This window comes from Labrus mixtus, chromosome 5 (genome assembly GCF_963584025.1).
Source record: "Labrus mixtus chromosome 5, fLabMix1.1, whole genome shotgun sequence".
Classification (NCBI taxonomy): domain Eukaryota; kingdom Metazoa; phylum Chordata; class Actinopteri; order Labriformes; family Labridae; genus Labrus; species Labrus mixtus.
In genome coordinates, this window is record NC_083616.1 from 21,318,145 (window position 1) to 21,334,198 (window position 16,054).

The 16,054-nt window shown below is 40.9% G+C and overlaps 1 protein-coding gene across 5 annotated transcripts in view; it reads right to left on the reverse strand.

Annotated features, from left to right (window-relative positions):
* Positions 1–2,813: 2,813 nt before the first annotated feature.
* LOC132974442 (transducin-like enhancer protein 4) overlaps positions 2,814–16,054 on the reverse strand; it is a 38,667-nt gene continuing 25,426 nt past the window's right edge. For all 5 annotated transcript variants that reach the window (XM_061038510.1, XM_061038509.1, XM_061038511.1 and 2 more), the window contains 12 exons: positions 14,908–15,030; positions 13,558–13,611; positions 13,287–13,439; positions 11,457–11,589; positions 11,115–11,302; positions 10,575–10,651; positions 10,174–10,423; positions 9,830–10,077; positions 9,297–9,444; positions 8,081–8,231; positions 7,081–7,157; positions 2,814–6,151 (listed from right to left, as the gene is read on the reverse strand). In XM_061038510.1, coding sequence (XP_060894493.1) covers positions 6,044–6,151; positions 7,081–7,157; positions 8,081–8,231; positions 9,297–9,444; positions 9,830–10,077; positions 10,174–10,423; positions 10,575–10,651; positions 11,115–11,302; positions 11,457–11,589; positions 13,287–13,439; positions 13,558–13,611; positions 14,908–15,030 — 1,710 coding nt within the window. In that variant the 3' untranslated portion in view covers positions 2,814–6,043. The remainder of the gene's footprint in view (positions 6,152–7,080; positions 7,158–8,080; positions 8,232–9,296; positions 9,445–9,829; positions 10,078–10,173; positions 10,424–10,574; positions 10,652–11,114; positions 11,303–11,456; positions 11,590–13,286; positions 13,440–13,557; positions 13,612–14,907; positions 15,031–16,054) is intronic.

Below are 16,054 nucleotides of genomic sequence, written 5' to 3' on the forward strand. Positions count from 1 at the left end.
AAACTCTCTCATACACTCAAACATGGAAGTTTATTCTTGTAAATATGATTCTTGTGGATTGGGGAATTTTGCAGAATATGAGGTGTCAGAAGGGGCAGGGAATACCCAGCTCCACATCGTTAACCTGACAACAATTCTAACATTGTTGTCAGGTTAACATGCTGACATTAGCATTTAGCTTCACACCACAGTTTAGCCTCAAAAGAGCCGCTAGCATATCTTTTTGGATGCTTTGGTGTTGAACTGTGAACTAAAGAAGAGCTTCTTCACATTCTTTGTTTTGAACTGCAGTAAACACTTACTCTGTTGTATCCCCTTCAGAAGTCTCTAGAGCTCTCTAAAATGAATTAATGAAGAGCGTTTGTGACAGTGCTCTGAAGTTAGCATTATAGTGGTTCTGTAAAGTGGTACTTTGCAAACATTATGCCAGCAGACTGTGAGATGGATCACACCACCATGGTGGCCAACACACGTGTCAGCTGTGGTCAATAACAAGTTTTTAACATCCAAGTGTTCAGTGTCATAATAAAGACAATTCATTCTATCCTTGCAGCCGTATGAGCCAGTTCTACCAGTAATGTGACGGAAAGCATGAATGCTAAAGCCATCTCTCAATTTTGTGGCCTGTTTGTTTAATCCATCTTCTGTGTCTGCCGGGAAAGTGGGCAATTTGCAAGTCACAAGTGCTCTTAATATAAAATGTTGAAGTAGGGTGGCTCATTCCCACATTGCATCCCCACCTTTCCTCCTTCTCTCCCACTTTTCTCAGTTTGAAGTGCTGGTCAGAGAGCTGTAACAGGAGTATCATTCACTGTAATGGTGGAGCGTCCTCCTCCACAGCCCTCACTTACATCACTTAATCCACTTCAGCAGTGCATCGCTGTGCTCTGTGTGAACACAGCACGTTCATGATGGGAAGTTAGTCGGAGACCAACAGTGACCTGTCAGCTAACAGTAAAACGCCAGGCTAAGATATTTAGAGCCTTTGTTTCCCAGCTCACTTAATACAGATGTGGACTGAGCCTGCTTCAGTTTACAAGTCAAAATTTAAAACCTCTTTTTTTTCAAGCTATACTTTAATGTGTGAACTGAGGACTTATTGCGATATTTGGAACCTTGTACATTTGTATAAATGCTGAACTTCTGATTCGTACATAACTTTAACGTCATCATGACAACTTAGGCACAATGTCATTTGAACATCTTCGAAGCCTCTTGTTTTGTATTAAATGCTCCATGTTTGTTTTATGGAGCCAGAAGTGACCATATTTAGGCTAGAGGGGTAAGAAAGCTTGAAAATGATTTAAGTGGAAATCTGAAAAAAGGAGCCTCCTTTCCAGCACAATAGAGTAAGCTTTCCCCGCAAGGCTGAGAAGTGTGATACCCCGATAATTGGAGCACACCCTCCAGTCCCCCTTTTTGAAAATGAGAACCACCACACCGGTCTGCCACTCCACAGGCACTGTCCCAGATTTCCACGCGACATTGAAAAGGCGTGTCAGCCAAGACAGCCCAACAATGTCCAGAGCCTTTAGCATCTCAGGGCGAATCTCATCCACACCTGGCGCCTTGCTACTGAGGAGCTTTCTAACTGCCTCAGTGACCTCTGCCAAGGTTAGTGGTAAGGCTTCCCCTGGATCTTCAGACTCTGCCTCCTCTTCAGAGGACGTGTTGTCTGGGTTCAGGAGTTCCTCAAAGTATTCCTTCCACCGCCCAACAATGTCCCCAGTTCGGTTCAGCAGTTCTCCACCCCTGCTGATAACAGCCTGGGGCAAGCCCTGCTTTCCCTTCCTGAGCCGTCAGATGGTTTGCCAGAACCTCCTTGAGGCCAACCGAAAGTCCTTCTCCAAAGCCTCCCTGAACTCCTCCCACACCCGGGTTTTTGCTTCCGCAACCACTGAAGCCACAGCCCTCCGAGCCACCCGATACCTGTCAGCTGCTTCCAGAGACCCCTGGGCTAACCAAGCCTGAAAGGCCTCCTTCTTCAGCCTGATGGCTTCCTTCACCACTGGTGTCCACCAGCGGGTTCTAAGGTTGCCGCCACGACAGGAACCGACGGTCTTCTGGCCGCAACTCCTAGCCGCAGCTTCTACAATGGAGGCTTTGAACATGGACCACTCGGACTCCATGTCCCCAACCTCCCCCGGGATGAGGGAGAAGTTCTTCCGGAGGTGGGAGTTGAAGACCCTATGGACAGGGGCCTCTGCCAGACGTTCCCAGTTCACCCACACTACACGTTTGGGTTTGCCAGGTCTGTCCGGCATTCCCCGCCATCTGATCCATCTCACCACCAGGTGGTGTCCCAGTATTGGATTGAGCCCAGATCTTTTATACAGACAGTGTATTTAGTAACATACTTGTTGTCTGCTAAGACTTTAAGATGATTCAGACACAAGTCTAAAATTCACAAGTAGGTTAAGACAATCAGAGGGGTACCTCAGTAGATTTTGATGTAAATCTGGAATTGAGAAGTAAACAAATCAAAGTACAAACTTAAATCTGTGGTTTTTAGTTGTTTTGCAAATGTTGGGATGGGATTGAAATATGTCGATGACTGCAAACAGTTCATGTTCATTCAGGAACATTTTGTGCCTTTCAATAGGGAGGAATCTTCCCTGCATCACTCCATCCGATCAACAGTCCATGTTTAATGTCTGCTATACATGATCCCACTCAATAAATACAGTCATTTCATAGACTGAAGGAAATAAAAGCCCAGCAATATTTGTTGATACAATTAATACTTTATATTTAATCATTCAAATGTTTTGGATTATTATTTGGGTTGGAAATGAGTCTCGGACAAAGATAAATCCACACAATAATTTAATAAAATCAATCACAGACTAGAAAAAGAGAGCAAAGGCTTTTAGTATTGAAGAGGGGGGAATCTCAACTATCAACAGGCGGTTTCTATCCTCTTAAAGATGAATTATTACATGTTTAATCCAACACACCTTCATGAGTTCAGACAAGCTAAATGCTCTATACATCGTTATTGTACATAATACCATTTGTCAGCTTATTTTAGCCAGCTAGCTGTTAGCAATCAGTGGAGATGAGTTACATTGAGGTTGACTTTCGGAAATTATAGCAAGTGTAACCAAAGTGTTTATATTTTTCCATTATACATGGGGATGCAGGTTGCACTATACTTAAGACTCATTCAGGAGCGGAAATCACAGCTGAGCGAGTCAGTGACAGCAACATGAATGAATTGTCATTTGAATTTGAAAGCTGCAGCTAACACACCAACACATAATAAGGCAAACACTGTGAGAAACAAACAAATATCATGACCTGTCCGTCAGAATGTACAACGTCAGTGTGTGCAGCTGTCGAAGAAATTACAGAAATATCAGTCATAGCAGTGAAAACTGTCCTGGAGTCCCTTGGAGGTTTTTCTTGCTTTGCTTTTCAACCTCTCCCTCTACATTCACACTAGTGCAGTTATCGTCAACTCAAACAGAAATCTGTCTGTGTGTTACAGACATTAAAAAAAGACGTGTTCAAAAGAATTGTCAACCTTTAACTATGCTTCTACTCGGCATTTGAACTTTCATTTCCAGTGCAAGACAATATCAAGCTTTAATTCAGCACAGAGCTTCCAGACATGTTCAACGGATAGAAAAGAGTGAGAAGTACCTAACAGTGCAATACAACAGGTAGGTAGGTGTCGGACAGATTAGTGCTTATCATTAGCATTTCTCCTCGGACACATTTAGAAGTGGTCCATTAGGTCCAGTTGATCATTAATAAGTCAGACAGATGATGTCATAGTTAAAGCGAAGAGGAGGGAAGTACTATATTCAAGCATAGACCACGTTTAGTCCTTTCAATGTTCAAATCACTGTCAGACATCGTTGCGGCCGTCTTTTCTTTCTGGAATAAAAAAACAGCATGTCTTTAATCTCAAAGGCTCGCACACTGAGAGTTGGAAAAGCAACTTCAGCGATTCAAATAATAATACGTGATCTTGGTTCATCACTAATCACTGCCAGCGATGACCAGGAATTCTGACTCACAAGATGAAGAAAATGTAGTAACATAGTTTCAAATGTTCGTATCTTTAACGTCCTGTAGATGAATGTCACTCGGGCGTGGGGTTCTAGATATGTACTGTAAGAGCAATTCAAAAGTAACAAGAGCAAAGCTTGAAAGCAAAAGCAAAAGTGGTGTTGAAGAAAGGTTGCTTCAGAATCTTCTTGCTAATGGCAACATGCTTCAAATAGTCAGATTAAAACAGCAGCTGCTATGAAAAGTGTGTTTCCCCTGCATGTGCTCAGAAAAGCAGGCCAACAAAGAGGAGTTTGGTCCCAATTTTTCTCAAGTAGACAACTGATGTCAACCTGACTGACTGGCATTTTTTTAAATTCACTGATAAATTAATGTTTTTACTGTAATTCATCTTTGTCCAGCTATGTACATCTAAAAAACAAACAGAAGATTCCATCTTCGCCTCTGTGTCGTTTATGAAACGGAGCCAGAAGTAGCATAAAGGCACTGAGTTGTTTCTACAAGCCAACAGAATCAAATCCAGGACGAAATCATTAGCATATTGTCGACTGCTTGTTTTTGTTTTTGGTTTTTTTCCACACAGGATGTCAAAAAATTCCAGATAAAAAAAAATCCAGACTTGGAATGGGAGCTGGTTGACCTCCAAACACCAAACAGACAGTTTCAGAGAAACTTGTCAGACAGAATACAGTGAGCGTCCACAGGAGTCTGAGCTGAGGGCAGAACCAAGAGCAAAGGTCAGAGTGTAGTGAGGGCACCGAGGGCGATCCTGCTAGTTTGTTCCATACTCACAGAATCAAAACACACACACGCACACACACACACACACACACACACACACACACACACACACACAAAGAAAGACTGAGCAAATTTCTTACTCGAGTTATGACAAAAAAAACCAAGTATTTCTGATTCAATACAGTAAGTAGAACATTGATACCAAAAGTAACAGAGGAATTGGTAAATAAAATGTCTGAATCATGTCTGAGGAGTAAATGAGTATACAGCATGTAAAGAGTAAAGTAGCATGTACACTTAGCTTAGCATAAAGACAAGAAACAAAGAAGAACAGCGAGCTTGACTCTGGTTAAGGTTAAAATCATCTTACCACTTTGGCCCATTAGTAAACATTTTATATCTGTAAAAAAAAACGACAACTAATATGACAAACATTAAAAGAGATTTAATGTTTAGTTACCAAACCTATGTCTTGTAAATGTGTCTTAACTTGACAGCACAGATATGCTGAGTAATATTTTCTGGATAGATTCAGAAGTACTGATTTAAAGAAACACAACAAAGAAAAAAATGCAATGACATTTAAAAAAAAGGCAGATTTGGTATGAGCAGAGGTATTAACATACAGTACCTGCAGACAGGACATGAATACAAAAATGGGCTTTAAGATCACTTATGAATAAGAGCTGTTCAGCTCAAACAAAAAGCAGAAAAGGCAATCAATTGAACTCACATTTCCACAGGATATTGAATTTGGCCTCAGATAGATCTATTTTTGACCATATGGTAACAAGTTCATAATGGCTCTACATTTCTGAGTTAAGTTGTAATTAAGCACAATAATGGGAAGGGTATTATGTCAGGATGTAGAAGAAAACGTTTTTGGCTAGAGCCCCTAACCACTGCAACTTATTCCCCATGATATTTAGATGAACCACATGGTAACACTGTAAAGCCTTTGTCTTTTTAGTTGAGTATTTATATGTAGTGTAAAAAAAAAACGAGTATAGCAGAGGCTGAAACGTGTACAGGAATGCTACCTGGTAATACAGTTACAAGATTCAGTGCACATGTACTCATCCTCACAACAACAAAATGTCACTCTGTAAAAAAAAAAGAACAAAGACAAATCTGTGTGCTTGATTCTGCTTGTTTGTTTTAGTCCACAGCCAGTTAAAACACCATAAGGTCACTGTCCCACAGTCTGGTTAGTTCTGTTCGAATCCATTTTCACGTGTTAAAAGCTGCACATAGGTAATGGAGTCATCAGCATTTCAAAGCGCTCCTAGTAGTTGACCTCGTAGACCGTCGCTTTCTTGTCTCCAGAGCCCGTCACAATGTATTTATCATCGATAGAGATGTCACAGCTGAGCACTGACGATGACTCTTTAGACTGTGAAGAGAAGAAAAGTGGTGTTGAGAAGTGAAATGTGTTGTGGCGCTGTTGGAGCTCAGTCGGTAGAGCAGGCGCCCAAAGTACAGAGTCTTCAGTCCTCATCGCACTTGTCACAGGTTCAACTGTCGGCCCTGTTTGCTATTTTGTGCATTTCACCCCCCCCCCCCCCCCCCCCCCCCCCCCACTCTCTCCACCCACCTTTCCTGTCACTCTCAAAGATGTCCTTAAAAAATGATAAGCCAAAAAGATACACTTAAAATGAATAAAAAAAATTAAATGACCTTTTGAATTTCGAAACGATGAAATCCTTAATTAGGGTCAAAATGTCACTCCATCTAGGATCTGATGTTTGACACATCTAGTTACAATTAAGAAACATACTGGCGCACCGGTGGCGTGGTGGTTGGTGCAGGCGCCCCAGTTGCAGAGGCTGTAGTCCTCCAAGTGGGCGGCCCAGGTTCTTTTTTTTTCTGTGTTAATGTCTATCCCTAAACAAGTATATTTACAACAACATTTAGATCAGGAACAGATAAGCTGCTATGTTTTTCTAGTTTAAAAAGTAAAGTGCAGTCACACACTCTGTCCTCTTTTTTAGAGATCCTGCTGAAGACTCCTTGTTCACATTTCTGTGTCCTTGATACACAGTGATGTCCAAGAGGACTCGGCTACATTTTTTCATTTCATAAAAATTTCAGATTTTGCTGTATTCACTCTTTTCTCCTCATGTTTGCAAACCTTTCACAATCTCGCCTGTCTAATAATTTAAACTTCTTTGGTGACCTTCCTCCCACAGATGCTCACAGTCAGCGAGGAGAAAGGTTTTCAATGTCTTGCTCTGACTTATTTCAACAGAATTATTAGGCTGTGCACTGTTTGTCCTCTCAGCTGCATGTCTTCCGTGTTGATGTTTCGGGATGTCTGCTCACCTGGAATATGCTGGCTCCATATGGAGTTCTCCATGCGTTGAGCAGATTGTCTTTCCCCGTGCTAACAAACCACTTCCCTGCAGAGGAAGGAAAAACTTCCATTAAGCAAGGTTAGGGAAGAAAATTTGCCTCAGATTTCTAAACACAATCTGCCCAAACTTGCTGCAATAAGAACTCAATGTTGACTGAGCGATTCACTCCCACATTCAAACAGATTCTGGTACCAGATTAAAAAAGATACCCCAGTAAGTATTCTTTGTCTTTGTAAAGCTTCGGCTAAAACAGGAGTTATGCAAATTTTGGTTTATATACAGGTTTAGAGTTTTTGAAGGAGCGATATATTTACACACACAAAAAAGCTATTTAGATGTGATGTCACGTAAGGGAACAAGCAGACAAGCTAAGTGGAGTTCATTTGCAGTTTCTAAGAGGTTCAAAATGTACACTTGGCAGCTGAAGAAAGTAGTCACGGTTCATTAATTAAATATCATGACTTTACTCATTAAGATGAAGCTGTATACATTAAACAATTTATCTCTACCTTGATGTCATTAAAATGCTGCTCGTATAAATGCACAAGTAATACTTCAGAATACACAACACAACACTGAGAGGGGTTTATCTGGCAGAGGGAGTACTATTACTTTATTTTTTTAACAGAAAACTAATGCATTTAAGCAGCTTTCCCAATACTTATGGTGTAGATTTCTCTGTTTTATTGATTAGTCCTGTATGATCGCTGCCTTCTCTGGCATTAAATATTATATTTGACATTTCATTTCTCCAGTCTCACTATCTCCTACAAACAAAAGCCTCATTGAGTCACATCCACATACTGTATCTTTTCGCACTTAAAAACCGACTAGAGTATATTTTCATGCACAGTATCAGTCACCATGATTCTTTTGATCAACAAGCACGTTTCTCAAAGACTTAAGAAAAATACTGGTCAGAACAAAATTGAAGACAGCGTTGTCTTAACTGATGGGTGAGCTCTTACCACAGTGAGCGAATCGGAGTGACAGCACGCAGCTTTCATGCAGGTGGAGCTGGTATTTGTCAGGTTTGGTGACATGCAGGACCTCCACGTTATTGTTCTCCATTCCCACCGCCAGCCACTCGCCCGTCGGACAGTATCCGAGAGAGAAGATCTGCGGCCAAACGAAACGGTCAATGCATTTATACAGCTTATAATTCATATAAATACAGCACATAATCAATTCTGACAGTATATCAGTCCCTTATCTTTATATGTGCATGAGGATTGTGTGTTTCTGTCTGGGTAGTGTCTGCTGTTATTAACATATATATGGATGCTTCCAAAAATTCACCGTATGCTATTATAAACATTTCAGTCCCTGACATACTTATCTGGGAAAAACAGGTTTGGAAATTGTATTAAATATGCAACACTACTTCCAGCATTACTGTTAAAAAAAAGTAATTATACACCATAATATGAGATGGAGGTATAATTTAGTCACTTGTACTTTTTTGAAACAAGTAATAATGATATTTTCCAGATGAGAGCAAAAAGGGGAGGGAGGGTGGTGGTGTTGGGGGGGGGGGGGGGGGAGTGAATGTGTGGAGGTGTTAGGGCAGAAATTATTGGATAGCATAAGTACTCCTTTGGTCATTTTCTCTCTGTGTGCCCTGCCCTCTGTGATCCCTCTCTTTAATGCACACTCACCTCCCCCTGTGCACACTGAGATTGTGAAATGGTGCGTTTTAGGAAAAATTGCAGTAATGGTCTATTATTGCCATTGTCCTCCGCACCTGAAAACCCTGAACTCTAACTGCCAGTATTATATTTGTTCACGGAATTTGAACATGAGGAAGAAAGCTAGAGCTCAGTCCGACCTTCATTGTGGGTTAAATGATCTGAACTGAGCTTGTAAATGACTGCAAAGCAGGGAGAAAGTGAGAAATCACACAAACTGCAAATGACTGCAACTTGTCCTGAGACACACCATTATTACAAAATATATACAAAAAGCCAAACCTGTTTGCAACTTACTCCTGCTGCAGACTACAAAAGGAACTTAACAAATTCATCACTACAGCTATTCTTAGACAAAGAACCTGAAGCATACAGACGGTGACATCAGCAGGTCAAAGCGAAGCTGGTTGGTTGAAGTGTTTGAGCTTAAGAAGGTATGTGCAGTTGCAGTATTTATAGAAAGGATTTGTCTGGATGTAAGATGTGTGTTGTGCACCTGGGAGGTGAAGTCGTGCTGTTGCAGCTGCCGTCCCTCCCTCAGGTCCCAGGACCGCACGGTGTTATCCAGACCTCCAGTCCAAAGCTTGGTCCCATCATTAGAGATGTCTATGCAGCTGGCCCCATCGGTGTGGCCCTGGAACTGTCTGTGGAAAAACACAGTCAGACAAACCAAATAGATCAATGGACACATAACAACTGCACATTATGAAGAAAAATGTACAAATATCTGCACCATATATCTTCTAATGTAAGGTATATTTACTGCAACACTTGCACTTTGTATACTGTGCCAGCTGCAGTTTATAATTGCTAGATAATTTGGCTAATGCTCGTCTGCTTTACACTACCCCTGGCATACAAAACATTTTGCCATTTCATCAGAATGTTTATTTTGAGTTAAAAAATGTATTGACACATCACACAGAGGAGCGTCTTCTGAAGTATGGCAGTAAATGTTTGTGGAATAAATCAGATCTTTCAGTCATCACCAATCAAACCCAACACAAATCCCCATCCGCAGCTCCATACCTGACCAGAGTCTGGTTGTGAAGATCCCAAACGGCGATGTTTCCGTCGGAGCAGCAGGAAAAGCAGACCTTGGAGTCTGGGCTGATGGCCAGAGCGTAACACGCTGGTGCTGATGAGGTAAGTTCAGCTTTGATTCGCGGAGTTGGTGTGGCCAAATCCCAGATTGACAAAGTACTCGCCTCGCCCCCGACAATTAGAGTCCGCCCATCGGGAAGAAGTCGACAGGAACGGATGTAGTTGTCTCTGTTCTGATGTTACGGTTACAAACATTATTATCGATACAATTTAAAAATAAAACATTTGATCTGTGCTGATGAGGTATTGTGTGGGGTCATTGCACTCACCAGGCAGTCCAGCTGGGATACGGGGGTCTTGTTGCCGGGGTGACTGATGTCCCACACCTTGACGCAGCCCTTGCCGCCGGTGTAGACGTGACGCGTGGGGTTACTGATGGTGACAGCACAGACCACCTCCCCGTGGCTCAGAGTATTGATCTGCCGAGCGTGGCGAGGAATGCCAGGGCCGATCAGCGAGTCGGGAGGGAAAGGCACCGGCTGCATTTGTCCATCAGCGCTCACATGAAAGGAGTATGCTCTAAGAGGAGGGTAAGGGTCATGGGGAGGGATGAAGGGTGGGTGGAAGAGGAGTGGTGGGAGTCCAGTGTTACAAAGACGAGGAATATGAACATCGATTAATGAAACGTGGCTGTGGCTGTGCTCTTTAGAAACAGGGAGAGGATACATACGGTTTTCCACCAGGAATGCCTGACAGGTTTGGAGGAAGTCCAGGGACACGTATGTGGTGGTGAGGATCAAAACCCACCTGGAGCACAGAAACAATCAAAGAATAAATACATTGGAAAAAAACACACCTTTGTAAGTAAAACTCTTATCTCTGTCTCATAGCAAAAAACGATTTTTAAATAACATAAATTCATGAAAATAAGACATGGACCAGCTTTTGCAGCCGCCATTATATGAGTCCTAATTAAATTCTCCATGTTTTTCTAATCTATTTATCAGTTCTTCTAACTACACCTAAAATATTGGTCCTTCTACACTTCAAATTTATGCCATCGTAGGCATTTCTGAAACAATTTCAAAATAACCAAATGATAAAAGCTCCATCAGAAGGCAAGACAATGCTTTAACATAACATAAACTGTCATTTCATTTCAATCCACCTCATTGTGAGGGCAGTTGTCTTGTGCATGGTTATCAGTATTGACCAGTTAGTTGCTTTATTTGTATACATAATATGTTAGTGCTGATGTGTGTTTGCATACCACTTGTGTGCGTCCATAAGCTGCCACAGCAGCAGCAGCTACTGCGCTCATCTGTGGAGAGATGCTGTGCAGACCGGTGTAGGCCGCTCCTGCTCCACTCAGCTCTCCATTCATACCCGGGTGGGGAACCATCCCAAACGGACTCGGGTATGAGCAGGGCACTGCCAGAGGTGTACGAAGACCAGGTGCTACAAGACAAAAGATTTTTTTTGAAACATGTGACATAGATGCATCAGATGTAAGAGTGCCTACTTTATCCATCTGCCTATGCTGGATTATAGTGATGATGTTTTTTAAGCGTCCAAAATAATACCATTGAGTTAACCTTTATCCAAAACTAACCAAGGGTCTCAATTCCTGCTGGTTTCACAGGTAAAGTCCTCAGGCCTGGGGTGGAGGTGCTGCTGGGTGTCAGGGCATCCGAGCGGGAGGTGGGGGTGCTGGACTTGGACACAGGCGTTGTCGGCTTCTCGTTCTTAAAAACAAAACGGCAAAGAGGTGTCAAAGCTGAAAATGATGGATCTATTGTCGCAAGAAAACTTTTGCAAACGCATTCACAGATCTATAGAGGGTATCCACGTGTCATCACAGCAGGCGGCAGGAAACTCGTATGGCTAACAGGCATCAGAAGGGAGGAAGCAGTAAACGGCTTTAATTCAGCTGAAAATTGCCGTCTTTTCACAAATTATTTATTGACAATGTTTTCTGCAGGCAATGTAGATCCTCAGCTGATGGAACATGTTTATGTCATCAAATCCACAGGACGACGCCTTGCAGTTACAGTAACACATAATATATATCACATCACAGAGCCTACAAACAGTCAGTGATGAATCTAATCTGAACCCCCCCCCTCCAGTCTCCCTCCCCTACCTATTTGTTTGATTCAAGGAAAATTATGAGCTTGAATTTCAGAAGACTAATTATATAGTAAAATAACAACGAGACATAAATCCTGCAAAGTTCCAACATGGCTGATTTTACACCAACGTATAAAAAATAGTTTAGTCCATATATATTTATCACAGAATGAAATAAGTCAATTCCCTTGACTACTTTTTGTCCAAATAATTAAGTTGTATATTTTTCATGAAGTAAACATAGCCTACCCGTCTATACTACTCTATGTGTGTAGTTGTCATTTCAGAAATAAACAGGAGGCCATGACAGTTTATCAGATGGTGAAATCAAGCTAGCTTAAACTCAAAGAAAGTCTGGCTGAAGATGAACTGACTTTCTATACATCCCTCTGTTGTGCGATTGACTGTACAAACAGATTCAGCAAACACAGAATGATCTCTTTACAGGCCACCTGAAGCTAAAGCAAAGAGAAACAACTGGATCCCTACACCCTGACTACAAAGTTTACTCAGTTTCACTTCCATCACTAATCGAACTGGTCTGATCTATGCCTTTAAGCTTTGCGCTGTGTTCTTCCCCAGCTTTGAAATCAGGTACATATAAATGTCAGGAAACCAGATCTTTGGCCAAATGTCAATGTCCATGGTCCACTGTGTCTTTAGTAAACTGTAGGGATCTCTGTCCGGTTTTGATGTCCCAATTTAAGCACACATTCATTTTTACTCCTGTTTTTGTTGTTTTGACATCCAGTGCAACTGAGTGGGCGTGGTCCCTTTGGAAAAGTGACGTCAATGCATACCCTCTACAAATACAGATCAACAAATGCGAACATGATTTACATATTTGCAGAGTTGTGCACGTATTTGATCCTTGCATTCATTTGCTAATCTTTTGTGTAGATATCTGTACTGTGTAAATTCATGGGTCTATTTACCCACGTTTTGGATCTATTCTTGCATCTTCGGCTAGTTTTGCAACAATAATTGCTCAATAAAACATTGACTTTAGCAGGAAGATTAAATGAATACAGGAACCACTCATGCTTTGACAGAGTTTATGACTCATAAGAGAAAAATTCTCCAAAGATGTATTGATTGTTGCTTTCAGCACTTGATATGATGCAGTGTGTTTGACAACATGATGCACTTCAGTCACATTTGGTAACAGTTTGCTTCCTAACCTTCATTATTTTTCTATATATATACCGTATTAACCCTGGTGACATTTTAGAAATACGTTGAGATAGAAAAGCACTTCGAGATGAGCATGAACAAGAAGATCAAAAGATCTAGAGTTGCCCAAATGACTCACCAAATTAATCTCTTTGGATTTGGATGAAGGTGTGCTGCTGGAGGAGGCAACGGAGGAAGGACTCAGAGGAGCATCCTTCTTCAACAGACGACGCTTGTCCAATCCATTCTCTCGAGGTGAGTGGGCGGGACTTCCTCTGGGAGATGTTGGATCCTGTGGTGGGTGAGCAAAAAGAAGAGACAAAGATAAGATAGAAAGATGGATTTCTTTTTCTCCGTTTACAGGAATTACAAAACAAGAAACTTTTTCAATTAGTTGAACTGAACTCTACCTCATTGGAGACGTCTACGACCAGGTTGTCATCGCTCTTCTCTCCATCACTTTCCTACAAATGGACACAAAATGTAATAAACATCCGCGGTTCAAACTATGTATAAATAAAAATGCATGAAAATGTCATCTTCTGTGGATTTTGTTTGATTTGGAAATGAACAGACTTCAGTGTTTTTTTTTGTTGTCACAGGAAAAAAAAACCCCTCTCTTCTACGATAAGCACTGCTATCAAATTTAATATCCCATTTATTTGATCGACAATAAAACTAAATGAACATATAGTCATAAAAAGGGTCGTCATAAAAATCAATGATTCAATTAAAACCATAAATACTGTTTTAAGCATTCCTCTGGCATCATTCCTTTTTTTATTTTACATTTTTAATTATAAGATAAAGCGATCAAAACGGTTCCTTTGAGGGAAATCCAGATGGCTCTTCTGGCTGAGTTACAAGACATTAACTGGAACATAAGGAGTTCAATTCAGAGCTACAACCTTTGCCATGATAGATACCGTAGCTCTATTTGTCATCTCTGTAGTTTTATATGTGACCTTTATGAATCCACATGGTGTCTGTTAGGCTACCTTTGCTTTCTTGATTTCATGTTAGAAATGTTACACTATTGTCTCTTTAAAGGGGACATATTATGAAAAATCCCTTTTACAGTGTTTTTGAACATATATTTGGGTAACCTGAGTGTCTACTGACCCACAAAATATGAAATAAATCCATCCAGTCCTTTGTTTGTAGTCTGCATAAGTTTTACAAGACAGTGAAAATTGCTCCGTTTCAAATTTTCTCAGTTTGTGATGTCACAAGTTCGATTCTGGTAAAAAAAATCCCCTCCCCTCCCCTGATACCTCCACCCATGGACTCCACCCCCAGCCTAGAACAAAACTTTTGCGCAGGTCTGCCAATTTTATTCTCGCTACAGAGGAGTGATGTCTACCGGGAAAACTCAGGGGGCGGGGCTCGTTGCATTTAAAGTGACACGCACACTAAAACGGAGCGTTCTGAGAGAGCTGGTTTATACAGGGTCACAAACCTCCTCTGGTGCTTGATTCATGTTATATTTTGACCAAGGCACAGCACAGATGTTTCATTTAGACCACAGGGGACTGTTTGAAAAGGTATAAAGGGGTAGAATATGTCTTCTTTAAATGGTGAAAATTTGACTCAATTATGACAAAAAGTGTTGCTACTGTAGCTATGACAATAAAAGAGCCGAATGCTCTCAAAACAATTAAATAAGTTATTCCTCTTCATGGTTTTTTAAAGAAACAATATGTTCTAAAAAAAACATGTAAGGTCAGAAAGTCAGAAAGGTCAGATTTATTTGTACTCACAAATCGTGCAGAGGCCAGCTCCTTATCATCTGTCTTCTGTTTTTTGCTGTCGGAGGAGTAATCGTTTGAACTCCGGTGCTTCTCTCCAGCACGAAAACTTGCCGAGGGAGACACAGACGAGCTCTGCAATAAACAAAAATCATAGAATTTACAAGGCAATGAAAAAATATTCCACTCTAAGAAAGACAAGAGCTACAAACTGAGCTGGGTTAGCATTTTCAAATGTCTCTGGATGAAAGACTCACTTTACCTGCACCATTGACATCCTTATTTCACAGAAACTCTGTAAAGTCATTCCATAAAAAAGTTTATCCTGAACATAAATCAAACAAAAAATCCCACTGTCAACAGTTGACACTATATTCTGTGAATTATTCTGAGGAAGGAGAATTTGATGCATCTTATAAAATTGAACATAAATTAAATAAAGGAAATTCTGAGCAGAAACTGTTCAAAGCTCATTTGAGGAAATTACAGTTTGTGTCCAATGTCCCTGAAAACAAAGCAGTACCTTCTATTGTTTTGCTGATCTTGTCCTGTGCACGTGTTAGTAGTGTTGTTGTGACGAAAAAAATCGTATAGTGCTCTCTTTCACCAGTGAAATACATCACTGGTTTTGAAGCTTTGCTGTGGAGAACACTTCTACAGTGTGCTGTACATGATCTTATCTGACACCTACCCTGTGTCAGTGTTTACACACATAAAAAAAAACTACCATGTGGAAACAGTGAATCTTGTCACTGTTGGTCTGGTTTGCACTTGTTGGTCATACAGAGGCATCACTATTAATTTCAGTGTGTTTAATAACCAGTTAAAAACTCCCCACAGGGGCTTAAATTGAAAATGTAATACAGTGAATCAAACACACAGCTGGAAAAGTTTGAAATACCCAACAAGGAGCCGCTAAGTTGATCTGTGTAGTCTGTTGTAAATGAATGCAATCTGAGTAAAGAACCTGCATGACATGGTGAAGAACTGCTCAGACTTTTCTTTCCTTTTCAAAGACCTCTAAATGTCGAGGAGATTACTGATGTCTAATTCCCAGGACAAGGTTGAAAAATGATAAGTGAGCTATAACTTAAACGCTTCAGATCTTTTGCATGTGTCAAGACTTCCACTTTGAGCTGAATTAGGACAAATCTGGCAA